The 23636-nt window shown below is 48.6% G+C and overlaps 1 protein-coding gene across 3 annotated transcripts; it reads right to left on the bottom strand.

Moving 5' to 3' along the window:
• Positions 1-357: 357 nt before the first annotated feature.
• Positions 358-18350, bottom strand: ASL (argininosuccinate lyase). Of its 3 annotated transcripts, none has more exons than XM_084822654.1 (17): positions 18121-18350; positions 17462-17537; positions 13304-13498; positions 12042-12125; positions 11284-11340; positions 8100-8197; positions 7629-7706; positions 7288-7365; positions 6398-6450; positions 5506-5568; positions 5205-5319; positions 4556-4640; positions 2603-2662; positions 1934-2017; positions 1524-1604; positions 977-1083; positions 358-610 (listed from the first exon to the last, which is right to left on the bottom strand). In XM_084822654.1, the coding sequence occupies exons 2-17, from the start codon at positions 17471-17473 to the stop codon at positions 466-468; spliced, it is 1395 nt and encodes a 464-aa protein (XP_084678780.1). In that variant the 5' UTR covers positions 17474-17537; positions 18121-18350; the 3' UTR covers positions 358-465. The 3 variants fall into 3 exon arrangements, with proteins under 3 accessions (XP_084678780.1, XP_084678779.1, XP_084678778.1); XM_084822653.1 differs by lacking the exon at positions 18121-18350 and adding an exon at positions 17761-17934; XM_084822652.1 differs by lacking the exon at positions 18121-18350 and adding an exon at positions 17897-17934.
• Between the last annotated feature and the right edge of the window lie 5286 nt (positions 18351-23636).

The raw sequence follows: 23636 nt of genomic DNA, 5'->3' as shown, positions 1-23636 counted from the left end.
CCTGGACAATGTCAGTACGGGTGTGGAAATGCCTTTGGTGTTGGTGAAACCGTAAGTATGGTCTGAGTGTATATGATCGTGCCCCATAAACCAGGTGTAGCTATTGCCAGTAAGAGCTTGAAGTGAAAATGTGCTGCTATTTTGGGCCCCGGGGGGGCTGAAGGCGAAGGGCCAGCTGCTGGAATGCAACTCCCACGAGCGCCTCTGAAATGGCATTTGGCCCTCCGGCGGAAAGAGCTTCCAACCCCCTGCTCTAAACAAATCCCCACATGAGATAACGAAACCCTCCCTCTTCCCTTATCTTTGCTGGTGGGAGAATTTGTTGGAAAGGAAGAGAACACAAAACCACACAGCAGCAAGAGGTCTCAGTGAAATCCAATACACCACCGTCTTTATTAACTCGGGATTAAACAGGATAAGCAGAAACCCGCGGCACTGGGATAGCCTTTTCCCCACACTCAAAACTTATTCTTTCTGCTTTTTCAGCAGATCCTTCAGCTGCTCAATCTGGGCGCTCACGCTGCTCCTGGCTGTACCTCCAGGCGAGGTGTACTGCTCCACACTGTGCTGGTGGTTGAATACCTGGGAGACGTCGCTTCCCATCATGGGGCTGAAGGGAGAAGCAGGACAGAGGCGGAGAAAATTCAGTCAAAGGTTATACAGAGCAAATAACTTCTTATATATTTAAAAGAGGCCAGCTGCAGGATTCCATCTCTTGGTCACATTTTAGAGTGACCAAGAAACAGAAGGAAGGGTGGAGCTATGCAGAGAAGGACAGGTTTCGTTCCTTTCATTGATTACATTTCTATAGTGCCCAATAGCCACTGCTCCATAGCAATAAGAACTAGAAACTTGGTTTTCATGTTTTAAAAGAGTTAAAGCCCAGATTCTCAGCATGCTCAGTCCTGTATCTGTTAAGGCCCCAGAGGAAAACCTTTCAAGGCGGTGAGAAGAACTGTGGAAGCGTGATACGTACGAGATAGCCTTCAGGTCCTCCACAGAGAGATGGTTAAGAGTCACTCCCTTGCTCTCAGCTAAGCGGACTGCCTTTCCGACAACAGTGTGAGCTTGTCTGAACGGCATCTGCAATCAGACAGGGAACAGAATTAGGAGGAGGCCGGGAGATTTTTCCATCTAACTCTTGTTCATTCTTGAAGTGGTTGTTTCTACGTTGGCATTTCTTTTGGCCAACCTTTGGGTCTGCGGAACATTGCAAACTAGGGAAATGCAAACATGGGTTAGGGGATCTGTAGAGAAAGCAGGAACACTCCCTGCTGAAGTATGTTGCCGCAGCCACTCATGGAAACGGGACAGGGTTTTCTGTGCAATGAGAGATCTGCTCCAAGAGGAGAGGAAACCACAGTTCAGGGTGGCACATGTGGGGTGCCCTGACGGTCTCACACCTGGGCCAAAATCTGCTGAGCTTCAGCAAGCGTTCTGCAACATGTGCCTTCACGACCGTGGCCCTGGGACCCGTGGACAAGTGGTTCTACCGCACTCCCCTCCAAATCTTGGATACTCACCCCCTTGCGGACCAAGTAGTTGGCAAGATCCGTAGCCAGCATTTCAGGGCTCAGGGCTCTTTCCATGGCATCCTTGTTGATCTAGAAGAGAAGATAGGAGCTGTAAGCAAAAGAAGAGCAGATGCTACCCTGCCACACATCCGTGAGAGAAAGAAATGGATAACTTGTTTTGGAGGAATTAAAAACCCGCCCACCACAACCTGACCTACAGCGAGGATCCGATCTGTAGAACAACCCAGATTAAAAACCTAGTGGTTAGATTAAATGTGCCTCCAGTCTTGTAGGATAACGGATTCTGGACTCCAAATGTAGTCTGTTTTGTGCTGGAGGAAAGGAATTACAAGCTTAGAGAGACAGACAAAAGGGTTTGCATGCCCCAGCCAGTGAGACAAGCCTTCCTTCGTTCTCACCTGGAGAGTAGAGATCACACCACTGGCCACCTGAAGCACAGCACTCAGGGTGTCAATCACATCGATCACGGCCTCCTTATCTTCCTGTTGGTAGAATTTTTTAAAAATATATGAAACAAGCAAGGAGTTGGACGCTTGAAGGTATGCTGCTCCTAGATGTGGAAGCTCTGTGGTGGGTTAACATGGGCAAAATGAAAGAGAGCTCTCTCCTCAGGTAAGAGCAAGATCATTCGAACCCAGCATTCAGTTTCCAATGGTGGGAAGCCAGATGATTTTGGGAAAACCACAAGAGCCATCCCCTCTTTTGTCTCTTGTACCCAGTATTTAGAGATAGGCTGTCTCTGAACATGGAGGTTCAGTATAGCCATAATAGCTAATGACCACTGGCAGACGTCACCTCCACTGCCCCCCACAAGGAAGGTTGCGGAAGCCTTATGTAAGAAAAATACCACCGCCACCCCACCTCAATCTACTACTGGTTTCAGTGCAGTTTAACTCTGACATGGTTAGATTTTCTATCCCCAACCTGGTAGCTTCCAGATGTGTTGGACTACAACTCCCAACATTCCCCCAGCCAGCCCAGGTGGGAGAAGATGGGTGTATACCATCTTAGGCCTATCTAGTTTGGGAGGACTGCCTACCTACCTACCCACCTCACCATGCTTTTACCTGCAGGTCCTTGTTGTAGGCGCTGGGGAGTCCTTTGAGAATCATAAGAAGTCCAGTAGTCTGGAAAGAGAAAGAGGGAAACAGAGAAGGTATTTAAAGGTGATAAACGCCTCCCATTTTGGAGGATGTCAGCCCTCTCTGTGAATCATGCTCAGCAAAACCTCCCTGCCTTGCTTCAAGCCTCTAGTCCTCAAGATCCAATACAAATTGGCAGATGACACAAAATTGGGTGGGATAGCTAATACCCTGGAAGACAGAAACAGAATTCAAAGTGACCTTGATAGGCTGGAGCGCTGGGCAGAAAATAACAGAATGACGTTTAATAGGGATAAATGCCAAGTTCTGCAACTAGGAAAAAGAAACCAAATACACAGTTACAAGATGGGGGGGGGGGCACTTGGCTCAACAACACTACAAGCGAGAAGGAGCTTGGAATTGTTGTCGATCACAAGCCGAATATGAACCAACAATGTGATGTGGCTGCAAAAAAGGCAAATGCTATTTTGGTATTACTAGAAGCATAGCTTCCAAATCCCGTGAAGTACTAGTTCCCCTCTACTCAGCACTGCTTAGGCCTCATCTTGAGTACTGTGGCCAGTTATGGGCACTGCACTTTAAGAAGGATGCAGACAAGCTGGAGAGGGTTCAAAGGGCAACAAAGATGATCAGGGGACTGGAAATGCCCTATGAGGAGAGACTGAAAGAACTGGGCATGTTTAGCCTGGAGAAGACTGAGGGGAGATAGGATAGCGCTCTTCAGGTCCTTGAAAGGTTGTCCCAGAGAGGAAGGCCAGGATCTCTTCTCGATCATCCCAGAGTGCAGGACACAGAATAATGGGCTCGAGTGACAGGAAGCCAGATTCCAGCTGAACATCAGGAAAAACATCCTGACTGTTACAGCAATACGACAATGGATCCAATTACCTGGGGAGGTGGTGGGCTGTCCCATGCTGGAGGCATTCAAGATGAGGCTGGACAGCCACCTGTCAGGGATGCTCTGACTTGAGATTCCTGCATTGAGCAGGGGGTTGGACTCGATGGTCTTGTAGGCCCCTCCCAACCCTAGTATTCTATGATTCTATGAAGCTGCCTCATCCTGAGTCAGACCATGGGTCCATCTAGTTCAGTATTGTCTGCACTGAATGGCAGCATCTCTCCACAGTTTCAGGCAGGAGGTTTAGCCTTGAGAAGAGAAGACTGAGGGGAGATAGGATAGCGTTCTTCAAGTGCCTGAAAGGTTGTCCCAGAGAGGAAAGGTTGTCCCACCCTGGAGGCGTTCAAGATGAGGCTGGACAGCCATCTGCCAGGGACGCTCTGACATGGATTCCTGCACTGAGCAGGGGGTTGGACTCAAGGGTCTTATAGGCCCCGTCCAACCCTACTATTCTAGGATTCTGTGACCACATTCCCTGCCCCCCCCGCCTTAACTCCCCATAGTTCCCTCCCTTTCCTACAAGCACATTTCATTCATCCTCTCAGTGGTTTCATTTGTCCTGTTAATTTATTAGGTACATTTCCATCCCGCTCTGCCAGATGAGGCAGCTTCCCAGGCACCACATGTTGAAATAGCAAAACAGACATCGTGAAAAGCACCAACCATTAAACAGCTAAAAACAGCAGCAGAATAAAATGCTTCCCCCAACCCCACTGCCCTTCTGGGCCCGCTTCTTCAGAAAAGCCTGCCTTAGCCCCTTGCCCAAAAGCCCCCCTCCTCTCTTTGCGCACATCACACCCCACCCCCAAGCCCTCTTTTCCAAAGCCGCTCCATTTGTTTTTGTTCAGTTGATTGTGTAAATTTGTTGTTAGTATTGTCCGCCGCCTGGAGCAGCTGGGTAGCCGGCCAGATGGGCGGCTAATAAATCAAATAAATAAATCTCGACAAGAAATGAACTTCAAGGCTTCTTTGTACAGCCCCTGGCACCGAGCGGACATGCGCAACGCCCGGGCACTCACCCTTCCAACCACACGGCCGGCCTTGCTGCGGATCAATTCGAGGCTGTCCGGATTCTTCTTCTGGGGCATCAGGCTGCTGCTGGTGCTTTAACAAATAAATGCATTACACCAGGCTTGCACAAAAGCCTAAAATCAAGGCATGATACGATTCATGTTTTGCTTTACGTAGAAGACCACACAGTGGCCGTCTTCAAACTTTCTGCTGCAGGACAGTGGGGCGATGGGGCGGGGAACCCTTCCATATCATTTTGACTAAGAAGAGGACTGTGGGACATGCGCCGTGGCTCACAATCAGTGTGCAGGCCAGCTCTATTGGGCTCTGAGAGCAAACCCTGAGCACGCCCAATGCTTCCTGCTAGTGGTGCCTTGCAGCGGAAGACAGCTGGTGGACCAATTTTTCCTTCCAAGTAACCTTTCGGGCCACTGCAGGTCATATCAGTGAGCAACCCCTGATGGGTGATAAATTAAGAGCCAGGATTCAAGAACGCAGTTTAAAGGGCACTGGGGGTGCAATCCTATGCATGTGCTGGCTGGGGCATGCTGGGAGTTGTAGGCCTTTTCTCTGTCTAAACATGCATAGGATTGCGCCCTGCGATGCTCAGATGAAAGTTCTAGAGAAGGCCCCCAGAGGGAAATGCTGCAGAATTACCAGAATGCATCAGCGAGAGTGATGAAGCCAAACTCCTTGGTGGCAAAGAGGATCAGATCTTCAGCTAATCTGCTCACGTGGATCATGATCAGGGAAGAAGTGGAAAGGAACTCCACTGGAGAGAAGAGAGAGAGAGGTTTCATTTTTGCTCTCAGATTGCAAATGAACTAAGTTGTTCCTGCCCAGAGCCTTCAAGGTTCTAGTTCTTATGCCTCCTCTCCCCTGTGGGCATATTTGCTTTACAAACCTTCCCCAGATCCCCCCAAATGGCCTGCAGGAAACGCAAAAACAATGCTCCTACCCACAAAGTCACGGTCGCTAACTGCATCGATGCTGTTGATGCTGATGGAAGCAAAATCCAGTTCTGCAATCAAACACACACACACACACACATAATGAGAGAGAGATGTTAAGGGCATCCAAACACTTTCATCCAAGTGAGAAAAAAAATAACAGAAGGAAAACCAGTGAGTTCATTTTGTAGGCAGGCATTGCTAAAAGCAGAAGAGCAATGGGTTAAAACTGTGAATTAAGAAGGAAAACAAAAGCTCTTGGTACTTACAGCTCTTCCCCATAATCTTAACGAATTTTGCACCAGCCCTCCCATCTCTGGCCAAACAGATGTGGAGTTAATTCTATAAACAAAGGTACCTCTGAGCACGTACAGAGCACCTTCTCACAACTGGGAAAGTGCAGTCTGTCCTCACACACTTAGGAGTGCAGCTTCCTTCCAGGAGAGATGGTACAGGCGCCACGCAGGCATAACCCCAAGCAGCTACCTTAGCCGTGAAAACTCAGCCCCTGCCTCCTCTGAAATCATTTTAAGAACAGGAAACGGTTCACAAAATGGTTTTGGGAATGCTTAAAGCTTGGGAGGGAACTTCCGTACCACCGCTAAATCTTCTGCAGTTGTGCAGTGCTGGGGAAAGCCGGTGACAGGGAGCAAGCGGTCTTTTGGGGAAGCTTGTCCACCGCTCCTGATTGTAAGCGCCTTGGAGCAGGGCCTCCTCAGCTTTGCAGAGGGCCGCGCACTTTGATGGCACTATTAATGATAACAACAACAGCAACCTACGGAACCGCAGGGATCCAGAGAACGCCGTTTCATGTAGAACTCTCTTTGGCAGTCTGCGAATTCCCTCACCTCGCGGGGGGGGGGGGGATTTATTTTTTTTAAGCAAAGACGTTGAACTCACCTCTGCGGAGGAGCTCGCGGTCCAGTCCAAGGGGGTTGCCAGCCAGAGCTCCGCTGCAACGGAGGGAAGAATTAGAAGGAACACCCCCCAAAACAGCTCTTCTAACCTCCCACTCCCAGGGCAGGAAAGCAGATCAGGAATCACCCAGAGGGGATGTGGCCCAAATCGCTGACCCAGGATCCTTTGCAACATTGTCCACGGAGCAGTCCCTTAGCGTCCCGTGGGGCCCGCCTGTTAAGACTGTGTGTGGCTTCACAGCTGCCCCTGTTAAGGGCACCCCCACAAGCAGGCATTTGGGCTGGCCTCTTGTGTCAGCAGCCTCACCTTTCTTCCCCCTCGCCTCCATTTCCTTCCTCTCCTCTCCCCTTTGTTGCACTATAGATTGTAAGCCTCATGGGGCAGAGATCGCTCTCTTCAAACATTGTTTAAAAAAATTGGGAGGGGGGGTTGTTCTTCACTTGCAAGCCCACATGATCCACGGTGCTTACTGCCACGATGATCTCAAAGCTACCAAGCCACATGAAAGAAGTGCTCAACAGCAGAGAGGCCACAGAAGCAGAATCTTAAAAATGGAGATGGATGCTTTTGCTGGTTTGGAAGAGCGTGCGTGGAGGGAGAGGTCTCCCTGCAACCAGGGCCGGCTCTACCGTTTGGGGGTGGCTGGCTCAGGTGGCAGATTTTGCCATTAAAAGGGCAGCAACTGGTCAGTTTTCTCATCTCCCCGCACATCTATGCCATCTAAGTTTCAATTCGATACTGCACCCATCTTTGCAAGGACAGTTAAGCTGCCTTTGACTTCGCAAAGAAGCTTAAGACTTCTATTTTTATTTGCAGTGAGTTTGGCCGCAGCTGGCCCGGTAACAAAGCCCCAGAAGAAAATGCAGTTCTACCTCCCCAAAGGCAAGACGTTGATCCTCCTTTTCACCTCACTGAAGCGCTCAGAATCCCTGGTCAGAGCAACAGCATAGCTGCGGGAAATCAAGACAGAGAGACCGAGTGTGAAGATTACCCCAAACATCGACAAAGGGCCAAAAAGCAGCACCTCTTGGACCGGGAAAGTCAGCTCTTTCATCCCAGGAAACCGATTTCGGTTACTTAGCACTCTGCATATGCTCAGAGACTACCTCCCCCTCACAGATTGCAAGTGGCTGCCAATGGAGATGGGGGAAAGGGTTCATTAAACAAGAGTTTTGGCAGAGGGAGCTACAGAAGTGGGCAGAGGGTTGCTTACCTGAGTAAGAGATGGCTCCATCTGATTGGCTGAGCCCTTTGCAGGTGGGTGTAACCAGGAAGGATCACCTCCATCTCACTGCAACAGAACGAAACCGCATTGGAAATCCAGCCTTGCCTTAGTTTGGCGCTCTCCGTTTTTACAAATGTATTTGCTCCTTTTGGCTTTTTACTGAGTGGGGTTTTAAAAAAATTATATATGCTGTTTTGGTTACTAGTCCCTATTAAATAAGTTTTTTAATTAATTTGTGATGTTATGAACTTGTGACATTGGTCATGGTTGTCTGTTTTATATTGCAAGGGACCTTGGGAAGCCTTGAAAGGCCGCTCAGAAATGCATGAAATAACGGAAGAAAGGAAGGAGGGTTTTTGGGAGGGAGCGAGAGGTGAAATCAGGCAGATGGTCTTGAGGGGCACATAAGAGAAGTGAGAGACTGTAAGCCGGTTGGCAAGACAGAAGGGCCAAGCTTACGCAGAAGCACGTTCCATGAGAGTCCGGATGAGCTGCTGCAGGTGAGACGACAGCCTGGTGATGGCACTTCTCATAAACAACCTCAGGTCAGTCACAACCTGGAAGAAAGTCATGCCATGTTTTACCGCTGGGCCCTTCCAGAGGGGAAACAGAAGATCACATCTGGCTGACACGGACATGATGGCCAGCTCCCCCGAAGATGCCAAGGAGATGATTTCTGCCATTCACGTGAGTTTGTGGATTCGCTTCAAATGGCCTGCAAAGGCTGGCAGCAGTTTTGAAATTCACATTGCATGTCTAAAGGCCATCCAAAGGGCATCCAAATTGGACTATTTGGACAGGTGCCCATTATCCTGTTCCTGCAAAACAGCCTTAAAAGGATGCACCTTATTGCTTTTATCTTTTACCACTGAGAAACGCACCGTTCTGGCTCTCTTGGGGCGATGGAGGCTCAGGGCTGCTTGGCCACTGCAGGGAAAGAATGAAAGCCAGAACGTTTGTCCGAGGGCATGAAGGCTTAACAGTTAAGTTGCCACTATGCGGCCTGCCGTCAACCAGATGCAGGAAATGAAGGAGAGGGGAAGGATTTATTTCCAGCCGGCACTCTCCACAGAGGCCACAAATTGCAGGGCTGGGCAACCCATAGTCCAAAAACTCCCCACTGCTCTAGCCAGCAAGGCCATTGGTGAGGGATAATGGGAATTGTAGTCCAAGAACATTTGGAAGACCACACGTTGCCCACTCCTACAATCACTTAAGAGACTCCCCTAACCTGGTACCTTCTAGATGTGTTGGACTACAACTCCCATCATGCCCAGCCAGCAGGGTCTCAAGGCTTCATCCAACCCAGCTAGTACTACATCATATTACATACCCTTTGAAAACAGAAATGCTCCAAATCTGAGCTCAGCAGCTCCCTCGAGCAGCTCACAAACACTCGGCCTAGCCTACCACGCAGGGGCGTTGCAACAGCAAAATGGTATCACTCCCTGCCATTGCCCCCAGTTAGCTCCATGGAAGAGCGATGAGATCCCCCTCAAAAGAGGGTCCCATGACATCAGACAATTCCCAAATGGGGCCAACTGGAAAATGGGTCAAAGGTTCAGCTCCTACTAAAAGGACTGCGGGGTGCAGAGGAAAACACCACAGACTAGGAAAGTACGCTCAGCACGAGCTCGGAGGCCTGATCTTCGAGAATCAGGGCACCCTTAGCATATCTAGCACATACTGATGTGCCTGCACGTTGCAAAGGATTCTGGGATGAAATCTAAGGTGGCCCCTCCGTCCTTACAGGGCGCCAGCTGGCCAGGGCTGCTGGGTGTTCCTTTTGCCCAGCACAAACAGAGCATGCCCTAAAGTAGGGGGGGAGAACATTTGTGTTTGGGAGGGCTCCTTTTTCTCAACAAAGTTGTCCGTGTGGGAGCCAGACACCTGTTTTCAGCACAAAACTGCCATCTAGCACCAACAGCCCTGCTGTTAAGGAGGAGACAGGCTCCGGCGTAGCATCATCTGGGAACAGGCGCATGGATCACACACATGTTACATGCATTTTGTTCTAAATGCAACACTGGAATCTGGGATGCCTCTGCTTCTTACCATTTGGAAACATTTCCTGGATGAGTGACACTCCAGGCAAACCTTTTTTTAAAAAAAATCACACCTCGATTCAATTTTGGCAGGGCCACATTTTCCCACTGTCTCCCTCCATTTCCTCTGTGGTTGGCCCTGTGTCAATTTTAGATTGCAGGCTCCTAACGGCAGGGACCTGCCCTCTTGCTCTCTGTGAAAGGCCGTGCACATAGGAGATATTATTTAATTGTATATTTATAATGTATAACAATAATGGGGCCAGAAAAAGTGCTTTAACAACCACTGGCTGGCCTTTCCTGCATTTAAGCACACGAACACTCTTCCACGACTCTGAACTGCCGGTAGCGTTGGGCCAGCCCATCTTATGTAGAAGCCATCTACCAAAACAGAACTCTCCCAATAAGAACCTGAAGGTTGCAACCTGATACCCACTTACGTGGAAGTAAGCCCCCTTAAACTCAATGGGACTTACTTTCTGAGTAAACACATGGGATTGCAGTGAGGCTCAGATGCTTAGGAATACTGCTTAAAAGCCACTGCTCTAGGTATTTGGGGCCAAAACGCCTGCAACACAAATTTCCTATAAATCAATGGAGGATTTGGCCATTGTCTACAGTAGGTTCAAGAGTTTACTTCCTAAAAGCCTCAGAGCTCAATATCTGGTGGTAGGGGTGGGGGATCGAGACAAGATACAGCATGGCACAGATCAGGTACCCTTCTTTGTCGAAGGCAGCCGTCCAGTGTGAGAACAAGCAGGACTTGAACCCATGACCTTCAGAGATGCAGACAAGCTCCTCAACCACCAAGCCACTTTGCCTTTCAACTGCAGCTAGGAGCTGGAGGAGGGAAAGAGGACTATAGAAATAAGTGATGGATGCCATCTTTAAAAAGAGCAAAGGACACCCATTTTAGAATCGCATAAACTGGTTCCCAAGACCAAGAACACATGGAAAAGAAAAAAGAAAATGGGGAAAGGGCACAGCTAAACACTCAGTGGCGCAAATGAATAGCACATTGTATTCCGTTCCCTGCAGCTTTGAGAGCCAATGTGCTGAGGAAGGAATGCAGTGTTTGGGAGAAAATCCAAAACCAGGGAAAGGACTGGGGAAGGGGGATATTGGGGAGGAAAAAGAGCCCTTCCAGAAAAAGCCACTGGGGATTGCATCAGAAGGGCCAGAGAGCTGTTCTCATGCAAATAGATGTGGACTGCACAACTCCTAAATTCAGGAATGAAGGCTTAGTGGCTGTTTTGTTTTCTGCATCAGAGAATCTCTAGATCTTGTACAGTTTTGCTTTTGCTAGACATGGGAGGGGGCAAGGAGCTATAACCAGAGCCTCAAACCCTGGCCACTAGAATTCCTCCTCCTTTCCATCCATCTTGAGAGATTTCAGTAGGTGCTATTCATCTTGAAAGCTTCAGGGGCTAGAAACTTGATTATTATTTTTAAAGAGCATAAATTCTCAGAGTGCCCCTATACCGTCTACTGCACTTGCACAGGAAGTATGAAAGAGAAAGAAACTAAGAACAGCTAAAAATATTTTAAAAATTTTTAAAGTATTTTTAAACCATGCAGATCATCCAAAGTTTTCCTACTTGGTCATTCCTGCTTCTTCCAGTGTGAAGCTTCCCAGCCACATCACCAATCAGTTCCTAAAAGAAAAGGAAAAAAGGAGGGTTTTTGTTAGTCCAACACTCTAAAGAGAGCTGATCCTGCAAACAGTTATGCAGTAGCTGCTTAAATTTCCATGTCTAGTCCACTGAAACCATGCAGATCTCTCAGTCTTTTAAAATATTTTATTATGAGTGACGACTATTATTATAAGGACTAGCTCCTTGATTAGCATCTCTACATACACTGCAAAGAAATGTAAGCATTTGTTTAAAATTGCTGAAGACTGGCAGCCACCGATTTTGCTGTTGTTCTGAATCTATTGGGCAATATTCGTATCACCAGCATCACAGTGCTCCCCTGAACCTGTGTGAAACCTTCCTTCACCCTCTACCCCTTGGGTTTCCCTGACTCTCTCTCAGCACACAGCTTAGTCTGACCTCCAGAGCCAAACAAAACTTCCAGTTCTCTCACGAAAGTGGCACTGTTTTGTCAACAATCTGCTTCACCCTGAGCAGTTAGAATATTTATGAACATTCCATGACACAACAACCCTGAAATGGATGAAATCCAGGAGAAACTCCTTAGAGCTGCCTTCCCCATCCTGGTGCCCTCCAGATGTTTGGGACTACATTTCTGGCTATGTTAGCTGGGTCTGGTGGAAGTCAAAGTGCAAAACATCGGGAGGGGGACCAGGTTGAGGAAGGATGGATATTCCAGTGAGCTGGTGACCTAGACCCACCTTGAGCCTGCGTTCGATGGCAGTGTGGATATCCTCATCCGTTTTGATGATCACCAAGGCACCTTTGGAGTACTCCTCAGAAATCTACAAGAGCAGAAAAAACAAAAAATTGGTCAGCAGTTAACAAGACCTCCTTGCATTGCTTGGACAAATGAGTTACACGCACACAAATGAGTTAGAAGGTCATTCATGTGTTTAACAGTAAGGTCCAAGAACTTGCATTTAAGAGTACCACTTTCTGATCTTGCTGGGAGAGATTCTGGAACAACAGTCCTGCACCCGCTGCCATCAGCAGAGCAGATGTGGGTGACACACAGAGATATGCAGTTAGCAATGTGAACCCTGAATAGAATCCTAGAATAGTAGGGTTGGACGGGGCCTATAAGACCATCGAGTCCAACCCCCTTCATCTATGATGCCAAGCTTTTGCCACCTCTGTCATCCCCGAAGGTACAAATTCACATTCCGAAATAACAGGGAACTGAGGTGTGATCAGTCTCCTTAAAAGTGTGATTACAGATTAAAATTCTGTCCCACCCCTTCTAATTTATAGGTCTGAAAACGACTCGCAGCGCCACGCTATGCTCGCCTACACAGAAGTAAGTCCAAGGGGACTTACTCCCAGGTAAGTGTGCCCAGGAGTGCAGCCTCAGGGACTCTTGTCAAAAGACCCCAGACAGACAGACATTTCAGTTCCACCCTCCCTGTACCATGCTTTTAAAGAGAAGGGTTACAATAGGATGGATTTTCCTTCCAGTTTGTGACCAAAGAATAAATATCGGTTGCCTTCCAGAACACAGCTGGAACCGCAGGCAACTAAGGGTTATGGCGTTCAGAATATTTTTAAAAGCTCAAGCCTGGACCTCGCACAGTGCTGCGGGGACTGGAACGTGTTGACTTGAAGTGCCATTTTGCCTCTGGTGTGCTCCTGTAACAGGAGGACTCGAAACACTTAAATCCGACAAGATTCTGACAAGGAATCATAGCCTGTGGTTCCCCCCGCCCTCCCCTCTCTTTCCTTCAAAACTGTAGGTTCCTGCATGAAAGCCCAGATGCTTGGTTTAGTTTAGGATGGGCCGGGCAACTTGTGGCCCTCCAGATGTTGTGGCCTACAACTCCCATCAGCCCCAGCCAGCATAGCTGATGGTGAGAGATGATGGGAGTTGGAGGCCAAAACACTGGGAGGGCCACAAATGGCCCACCCCTAATGTAGGACCATCTTCACCTTGCTGACAAACCGACGTTCCCGATCCATATATTACCTTCTCTAAACCACCGATGATCTTCTCCAGTTCAGCTTTGGACAGAATCCCAGCCTTCTCCAAGGCCTTGGCATGAGCGATGCTCCCGCGGACGTCCACTTCGGCCAAGCGCTTGTCAACCTCTATCGAAGAGTTGAGCTGCTCCATGATGGGGTCAGTGCTTCCGATGAGCCTGCCTCCATAAAGTTTGTCGCCCTGAGTGGGGAAGAAAGCATGACTCCAGACAGGTTTGGAAGGATACAGACGCGCCCATCTCCAGGCCCACCTTTCGCTGGCTGCCATCTTGAGGAAGCAGAATGGGTCAAGATGGCCGTCCAGTGGGGGAAACCAAGGGTGGTATAAACTTGGGGTGTGTATGTGCGGGGGTGTTCTTAGCGGATCTGTAGCAATTAGCATAATCAATTTAAAGCCCTTAATGCCTTGGGGCCAGGTTATCTGAAGGATCGCCTCCTCCCAGATGTGCTTGCCCAGACCCTAAGATAATCTTCAAGGCTCTTTCTCTGGGAGCCCCTCCCAAAGGAAGTGAGGTGGGTGGCTACCAGGAACAGGGCCTTTTTTGCTGTGGCACTCTGGCTGTGAAATGAGCTTCCTAGAGAGGTTCACCTGGTGCCTACGTTGTACTCCTTCTGCTGCCAGGCAAAGACCTGTCCCAGGCATTTTAGCATCCTAGTCTTTTAGCTGTGGTGTTTTAAATCTGTTTTTTAAATCTCTGCATTTCTGCTCAGTTTTATTCTGGTTGTACTAGAAAAAAATATTGTGGTTTTAAGCTTTCATATTTATATTGTTTTATGCTGTGCTTTGTGGTTTTACTTTTTGTGAACCGCCCAGAGAGCGTCGGCTATCGGGCAGTATAGAAATCAAATAAATAAATAAAATTAGAAATGTGCCTTTGGTTTAATCAGGTAGCAGATTTACAACAAACAAACACGAACACTGTTAACATATGGTGCCACTGTAGAAGATACATTCCTGAAATAGTGCCTGCTGTGACCCATGTGTGTTTTCAGACCAGCTTTCGACTACTGCTCCCATCATTCCCAGCCAGCATGGCCATGCTGGTTGGGGATAATGGGAGTTCCAGTCCAACACATCCAGAGCGCACCAGGTTGGGGAAAGACTATTTTAGAGGACACAGAGAGAACATTCTGTTTCTTTGGAATTATTGGGTTTTCCCCGTTATGTACAATGATGCAGTAAATTGATTAAAACACAATCAGCTAAGGTAACTTTGACGACAATGAGGCAAATTCAGACTAGCAGGGGAGATAATGAATCTGGGTCTCCAGTTTTGAAGTCCACATGGGAAGGGGGCAGATCCATGCTCAGACACAAAATAGGGGTACTATTCACAGAGAGGAAGGCCAGGATCCCTTCTCGATCATCCCAGAGTGCAGGACATGGAGTAATGGGCTCAAGAGACAGGAAGCCAGATTCCGGCTGAACTTCAGGAGAAACTTCCTGACTGTTAGAGCAATACGACAATGGAACCCATGACCTAGGGAGGCGGCGGGTGCTCAAGACGAGGCTGGACAGCCATCTGCCAGGGATGCTCTGACTTGGATTCCTGCATTGAGCAGCGGGCTGGACTCGATGGACTTGTAGGCCCCTTCCAACCCTACTATTCTATTCTGTGAAGTCACAGAACCTGCAGGTCTCCAAATGGAGCATAGCTACCTAGCCACACACCCGACCCGGCAAACACTCCTTAGGAACATGGGAATCATATGATTCTATGAAGTCACAGAACCTGCAGGTCTCCAAATGGAGCATAGCTACCTAGCCACACACCCGACCCGGCAAACACTCCTTAGGAACATGGGTCCATCTAGTCCAGTATTGTCAATACTGACTGGCAGCAACGGCTCGCTAGGGTTTCAGTCAGGAATTTTTCCAGCCCTACATGAAAATGCTAGGAATCGAACCTGGGACCCCCTGCATGCAAAGCAGATGCTATACCACTGAACTATGTTTCTTCCCCTAAAACTAAAGGGAGATTCTAGTCCTCATGATTCTGAATAAAGGGCTGACTGAAATTGGAACATAGGAAGCTGCCTTATACCGTGTCAGGCCCATGGTCCATCTAGCCTAGGACTGTCAACACTGACTGGCAGCAACGGCTCTCCCGGGGTGCAGGCAAGACTTTTTCCCAGCCCCCCCCCCCCCGGAGATGTCAAGGATCGAACCTGGGACCATCTGCTTGCAAAGCGGGGGCTCTAGCCACAACCCTTCCTTGTCCTTCTATAGGTGACTCACTCCAGCTCCATATAGGTTATTGATTTTCGGCTGTCTGCTCAGTAGGTCACAAGGGATTCCAGATGTACTTTTGTCAGCGCATGATTGCAGTGCCACAACTTCCCCGCTTTCTCCAAACAAATACAAATTCAGCATGTGACGCTCTGGCTCTCCGCGAGCCAAAGGTCACTGGCCAGGAGATATCCTTCCAGGGCCAAGCCAGTGCGCAATCAGCAGTTTTGTGGCCTATTCCTCCCCAAGTATTGCCAAGAACGAATTTTTCATCCAAGATGCACCACTTGTAAATGGTCTTTTGGGGGCGGGGGCATGGGACAAGAAGAGGAGCAGAGGCAGTTTAAGAACAGTTTGGCAGTTCTAGCTAAGGGAGAGATTGCCTTCAAATGACAGAGACGGGAAATGCACACAGTTTTGGTCATTTATGCCTTCTCTTGATAGAAGATCTATTCAGAGGGCATTGGGTTTAGTTTTTGGCTTAGAGCAGCTTTCCCTGACCTGACCCCCCTCCAGGTGAATTTGACTGCAACTCCCATCATCCCCAGGGCTCGGGGTGATGGGAGTTGCACTCCAACCCATCTGGTGGGTGCCAGGTTGGGGAAGCCCACAGTTGTCTTTTTGATCAGAAATAGCCCTCTGGGGTATTTCACACCCCAGCCACCCAATCTATCTTCTAGCTAGATAGGTCAGGGGCTTTACCTCTGAGCTACGGCCCCACCTGAACTTTCTCCTCTCTGTCTTTCCTGCATCATACCTCAATGCAACACCTTTCTGTTGAGAACTCAGCTGGCTAAATCATTCACCTCTTGCTGCTCAGACACACACACAATGCCCCCAATGTCCCTGCACTGCGTTTCCATCTTTTTCAGCATTTTAAGGTGCAATCCTATGCATATTTAGGGAGAGAAAAGTCCTACAACTCCCAGCATGCCCCAGCCAGCATAGCTGGCTAGGGCATGCTAGGAGTTGTAGGACTTTTTTCTGTCTAAACATGCACAGGATTGCACCCTTATTCTTACCACCAACTCCTGATCCTGACTTTAAAACTCTTTGCCGCTTTAGCCCATCTCATCCTTTTGACCTTACTTCTCCAATAAATTCCTGCCTGTGGCCACTGGTCCCAGCTGCCTAAAGGTCCCCTTATGCCTGCAAATCCTAGATTCCTTTGGGGGCGGGGGCCGCCATTTCTCTCTCTTCCTCTCTCTTTTTGCTGTGCTCTAAAGCGCCAGGCAAACTGATGGGATTGCACCCATAATGATGTCGAATGGTCTGGTCCCAGCAAGGTTCCAAAAAATAAAATACATTGTGGATAACTGGGTAACCAGCCACACCCCCAAGTATCTAGAAGCTTAAGCCACCTGGAATCTTCCCAGCTCTGTAAATCAAACTGCTTGCTCTGTTGGATTAAGCCAAAGGGCTAGTTAGCCCACTTCCCTTTCTCCAACTGTGGGCAGCCAAATGACTTTGGGAGTCCACGTACAAGGCATGTTGCTTACAGCAGCTAGAGAGGTACCGCCTCTAACCGTGGAGCTTTTGTTTAGCTCATCTGGCTCTACCGTAATAATTTCCAATGGGGCGAAGCATCCAGATCTCTGTTCTGCACCATGGAACACCCATTACCAGCTCCTCTGCGGCTAGTTAACCCAGCAATACCTTCACAAATCCCTGGAATGTCTCCCCCGTCCTCAACTTGCCCACCTAATGGAAGCCCCTCGGGGCAGGGAACTGCACAGAAACAGCACCTACAGCACGTTCCCTGTCAAAACGTTACCAATCTCCAAAAGAGCACGATGCAAATTTTGTGCAACAGATTCCGTCTGCGAAGCATCGGCCAAAGGAATTTTATTGGGAGCAAAAGGGCAGGATTTTGCGGGGCAGAGGAGAAAGAAACTTCCCAAACTCCCAGCTCACCTCAGATGCCATGACCGGCGGTTTTTTTCCCCTTCCTCCTCTGGTCTAGGAAGAACGCTTTGCAAAAATGCAAACCCTGCAAAATACGGGGAAAGAGTCCTTTTGTTATTTCGCAACCCAAGCGATCAGTCAACGCGGAGTAGATCAGCCTTTGGCCGACCAGGTGCCCTCCAGATGTGTAGGACAACAACTCCCATTGTCTGGGGCTGGCCAAGGGATGATGGGAATGGTCGTCCAACACATCTGGAGATTATCAGGTTGGGGAAAGCTGGAGTAGACAGACAGAAAGACAGACACACCCAGACTTCCAGTGGGTCCCCCTGCCAGGATCCAACATGCAGCCCCAACGAGGTGTGTGGAGGCCCCGGAGGGAGGGAGGGGGGGGGAGCGCGACCCCCGCAACGGATCAGCCGCAGCCCGCTCGGATCGGCTCACCTGCTGCGCGCCCAACGCCCCGCCAGCCGCTCTGTGCTGCCCCAGCTGCCCCCAGGTCCCCTTTTCAAGCGGTGGCCAGCGCGAGGCCCCGCCCCAGTGGGCGGGGCTGGCCTTCAGCTGGACTGGCCGGCCCCGCCCACCTCCCCTCCTCCTGTCCCCCGCACCCCGACCCCCAAAGGGGCTCCGGCCTCCCCGCGACGCTTCCCGGCATGATGCAGCCTCACCAGGGGAGTCCCTCGCGCGCGTGGCTTGGTTCTGTTTCTTTTCGTTTGCCCCCTCCCCACATTTTAGGAAAGGGCTGAGCCCGCGATCCGGCGGTGGAAAGGGTGTGCGTCTGCGGCTAGGCGCACCTCCACCATCACCGTAGCGGGAATTTGGGCTGGGTTTGAGCCCCCCACCCCGCAGGGCAGGAAACCAAGACGGCAAAGGCGAGCGCAGGCCATAGAAAACGTCTGAGACTTGGCTGCTTTTTTCGTTTTTGTGGAAGGACCGCTGCTCGCGCCCTGAATAATCATCATCAGGGCTCAGGGTCGCGCCCTGAATAATCACCACCACCACCACCATCACCATCATTATCGCCGCCCTGCATTTCTACAACATACTCCAAGCACCACTGACAAATCCAATGAAGAAAACAGTGTCGATATGTCCGCTGTGTTCGTTGGAAACAAACTGGCAAAGTGATCAGGGATTTTCAAGTTTCTTGTAGCCGGTTATCTTCCCTGCGTCCCATTTTTTTAAAGGAAATTAGTAACATCATCGATTATTTTTATTATTGTTATTATTTCTGTTGTTGTTGTTTTTTTTTAATGGGGCATCATTCAGCTAAAGTTAAATGCTTCAAGGCGCAATCCTATGCATGTTTAGGCAGAAAAAAAGTCCTACAACTCCCAGCATGCCCCAGCCAGATATGCTGGCTGGGGCATGCTGAGAGTTTGACTTTTTTCTGTCTAAACATGCATAGGATTGCACCTTTGCAATCTAATCCTATACATTACTCAGAAGTACATCCCACTGAGTTCAATGGAACTTAATCCTAGTAATCCTATGAAAGTAGGATTGCAGCCTTAGCTTCCATGGGAGAGTTATGTCTGTGCTAAATTTTCTCCCACTTAAATACATTTTTTTGAGCTTTGGGTGGGTTGCTTAATTTCTAGGAAATGCCACCCACTGGTCTGGAAATCTTTCTCCCACCCAGTCTGTGCTGAGAGAGGCCTTGTATGCCATCTCTTGGTAGAAAGGCGGAGTACAGATCAATTAACTAAGGGTGCAATCCTGTGCATGCTTAGACAGAAAAAAAAAAGTCCTACAACTCCTAGCATGCCCCAGGGAGCTGAAGGACTTTTTCCTGTCTAAACATGCATAGGATTATACCCTAAATAAATACATACATCTGCACTGGCTCAGGGGAACAGAAGAAGCTACATTTATTTTTATTAATATCCCGCCTTTCTGCCACAAAATACAGCTCAAGGCGGCTAAAGATGAAATCCAGATAAGGGTGCAATCCTATGTGCATGCTGGCTGGGGAATGCTGGGAGTTGTAGGACTTATTTCTGTCTAAACATGGTTTAGGATTGCACCCTAAATTACTTTTTCCTAAATTCATTTCATCTAGCCCAGGATTGTCTATTGTGACTGGCAGCATCTCTCTGAAGTCGCTTACTCCATCTGTAAGCACCTTGAAAACAATGCAGTGATTACTTGAAGCCAACATGGATTTGTCAAGAACAAATCCTGCCACACAAATCTGATCTCATTGACTGATCAAGTAACCTCCCCTGTGGACTGTGGGAATGCTGTGGACATCATATACCACGGCTTCAGCAAAGCTTTCAACAAAGTGCCCCATGATATCCTGATGAGCAAACTAACTCAAAGTGGGCTAGATGAAACAACGATCCGGTGGATCCACAGTTGGCTACAGGATCGGACTCAAAGAGTGCTTCTCAATGGGACCTTCTCAAACTGGGCAGAGGTGACGAGTGGGGTACCGCAGGGCTCAGTCCTGGGCCCAGCGCTCTTCAACATTTTTATGAATGACTTGGAGGAGAAGGTGCAGGGAATGCTGATCACATCTGCAGATGACACAACATTGGGTGGGATAGCTAATACTTTGGAAGACAGAAACAAAATTCAAAGTGATCTTGATAGACTGGAGCACTGGGCAGAAAACAAGAGAATGAAATGTAATGGGGATAAATGCCAAGTTCTGCACCTAGGAAAAAGAAACCAAAGGCACAGTTACAAGATGGGGGATACGTGGCTCAACAACACTACAAGCGAGAAGGATCTTGGAATTGTTGTCGATCACAAGCTGAATATGAACCAACAATGTGATGTGGCTGCAAAAAAGGCAAATGCTATTTTGGGCTGCATTAATAGAAGCATAGCTTCCAAATCCTGGGAGGTACTAGTTCCCCTCTACTCAGCACTGGTTAGGCCTCATCTGGACTACAGTGTCCAGTTCTGGGCACCACATTTTAAGAAGGATGCAGACAAGCTGGAGAGGGTTCAGAGGAGGGCAACGGAGATGCTTAGGGGACTGGAAACAAAGCCCTATGAAGAGAGGCGGAAAGAACTGGGCATGTTTAGCCTTGAGAAGAGAAGACTGAGGGGAGATATGACAGCGGTCTTCAAGGATCTGAAAGGTTGTCACAGAGAGGAAAGCCAGCATCTCTTCTCGTTCTCGATCATCCCAGAGTGCTGGACACGGAAGAATGGGCTCAAGTTACAGGAAGCCAGATTCTGGCTGAACATCAGGAAAAACTTCCTGACTGTTAGAGCAATACGACAGTGGAACCCGTTCCCTAGGGAGGTGGTCCCCCCCCCCCACTGGAGGCGTTCAATACGAGGCTGGACAGCCATCTGCCAGGGATGCTCTGACTTGGATTCCTGCAATGAGCAGGGGGTTGGACTCAATGGCTTTGTAGGCGCCTACCAACCCTACTATTCTATGATTCTATGAAGTCTCAGGTGGGGAGGACTATACATCTCCTTATATTCATATACCCTGTAGGACTGGGGGCCCTGCTGTGGTCCTTCAAATGTTGCTGGATCCCAAGTCCCCTCAGCCCCACCAGCATGGCCAATGGTCAGGGCTGATGGGGGAAGTAGTCCAAAAGCATTTGGGGGCCACAGTTCCCCCACTCCACTCCTGTCCTAGGCTGAAATCCCCAGCGCTGAAAACAGATGCCAAGACAGAGCCCCTGTAAAGTCTGGCACAAATTAATCCTTGATTGAACCCTTATTTCATGGGTGTTGAACCTCTTTCAGCCCAAGGGCCAAATTCCATTTCAAAGAAGCTCTCGGGGGGCTGCATTCCGGGGTTGGGTGGGGCCAAAGGCAAAGGGGGTGGTGCCCAAGTACTTTAAACCTTCAACCTTTTAGAATGGGAGAAAACCTGCACCAAAGCCAGGAAACAACCAAATGATTGGTAGTTGGGACAAAGGGGGTGTGGCCAGGGAAAGGGTGTGTGGCCTTTTGGGGAAACCCAGAGGGCCGGATTTGGCTTCTGAGCCTGATGTGGCCCACCCCTGCCTTATTTCATTCATCGCCTGGGTTACTTTGATAAGAAGGTGTGGAACCCCTCTTTTTGAAGCCAGTAGCATTGGGAACAGGCAGAAAGTCGGTACAGATGTGTGAAAACAAAAGAATTCATGCATCAATGTGCACTGTTGTGAGCATGAATGTTGATAGAAAAGTGGGATAGAACTGGGATTAATCATCAGAATCGAGGCGAGGCAAGGCCTTTCTTTTCTCCCGGGTATTTTAGAGACTTGGTTTTTGGATTTTGTGGCTGTTCTTTTCTCTGCTGTTTGTTGTTCTGCATAGCATAGCATTGCATTCTTTTAACCTTTTGTATTATACTGTATTCTTTCAACCATTTGTGATCTGGCCAGGGAATGTTTCTTATTGGGCGGATTAAAAATACAATTAATGAATAATACATATTTATACACTGAGGTGCCGAGGAGCTAGCCACCATGTGTAACACAGGAAAGCCGGAAAACTCTGTCTCCAGTGCTCTTACAATCTAAAATAGACCGGCAAGGCATGGGCGCACCCAGGTTGGAAAGTTTGATCCAGTGCAACCTTCCTTAAGCAGGTGCCCTGCAGATGTGTTGAACAACCCCCTGCCTGACTGGGGAAGATGGGACTTGTAGTCTAACCCATCTGCAGGGCACCAGACTGGGGAAAGCTGATCCTGTGAAACCAATTTGTTACCACTGTTTCAGTTCATACTCCTCAAGGACCAATTGAAGGGGTGTGTGGGTGTGTGATTGTGTGGGTCAGGATCAGGATCTCCTGTTCTTAGATAACAAACTGTGCAAAGGCCGGGTAACCACCAAATGATTGGCAGTTGGGGAAAAAGGGGAGTAGATTGGGGGCTCAGATTTGGGCCGGATTTGGCCTGCAGGCCTCAGGTTGAACACCCCTAGTCTATCTGGTTGCATAAGGCCATTCTTAAGGGTACCCATTTTTCTACCTGTAAGAAAAAAACATGGAGACAAAACATATCTGGGTGCGGAGCTTCAAAGTCTAGATCAGGGCTGAACAACATTTTTGGCCATGTAGTACCAGGTGGTGGGTTGGGCGTTGCAAGCGCACATATAGATTCTAGATAGATGTACAAATTGTTGCTGCAACGTCTGTGTTATGGTAAGTATGTTTGTTGTTATTTTTATTCTTATATTCATGTGTAAAACCAAGCTAAAAGTTCATTTCAAACTGTTTAAAAATAAAAATAAAATAAAGAAATAAAAAAGAACAGGACTAAAATAAGAAGAGAAGGGCCAGTTGAACTTTGTCCTGAAATTACTAGCTAAATGCATTGTCAGCTAAACTTGCACGCAGCAGGACTGAAATGTTATTTTAGAAAAGAAAAGAAACAGCACTGATGTGGCGTGCTTAATGCAGCTTTAAAAAAATATGTTCGTGGCTGTTGAAAGAAAGAAAGGAAGAAAGATGGAAAGAAATTCTGTATACGGCCTGAAACGTCTATTGAAACACACCGTCAGCCAAACTTATATGAAGAGGTGCTGCCATTTTTGTATTTTTAAAACCTGTTGTTTAATGAATAAGGAATGTGTGTGTATGTGTGTTTTCTTTCTTTCGTAAAAAAAAAGACACGTTGGTGTGCTCAGCAAAACGCTGAGTGTAGTAAACATCTTTCATGACAATACAAACACACGGCAGATCTGCTCACAACGGGCGTGCCCAGGCCCCTCGGCTTTCACTAGTTAATACCAACCCACACCGCGACCCCCGTCCCTTTGCAATCTGGGCTGAAATTATTGCTATGCTGAGCACACTTCTTTGAACCCGGGGCGGGGTGGGTGGGGGAGGAGGACAGTGCATCTTTGTTCTGTGTTGCGTAGCAACATGGCTGGATCAGGGCCCAGGATGAGAGCTGGTTGTGTCCCGGCCCAGCTCAGGATTCACATGTGCAGTCTTAGGGACTGAGGAAGCGTGTGTTGTGGATGATGGCTTGTGCTGCGATGAGAAAATGGAGGCTCCAACCTCCGAAACTGGCACAGTTGTAGGACAGAGCTGAGATGGCATCGCCTCCGATGCAAGTTGAACTTTTCGCAGAGGAGAAAAGGCACAACAGCGTAGTTCTCCTGTTAAGGACCACAGGCCAAACTCCACCTCCCCTGCTATTAACCCATGGCTGAAGGGTCTTAATCGCTTGCGGTATTCTGTATTCCAGGCGTGGGCAGGCTTTAGGCTTGCTAAA

Source organism: Heloderma suspectum, chromosome 16 (assembly GCF_057233095.1).
Source record: "Heloderma suspectum isolate Gila_16-S chromosome 16, 16-S_ref, whole genome shotgun sequence".
In the NCBI taxonomy this organism is placed as follows: domain Eukaryota; kingdom Metazoa; phylum Chordata; class Lepidosauria; order Squamata; family Helodermatidae; genus Heloderma; species Heloderma suspectum.
Note: the sequence above shows the minus strand (reverse complement) of the source record. Positions and strands in the feature narration are given on the sequence as shown.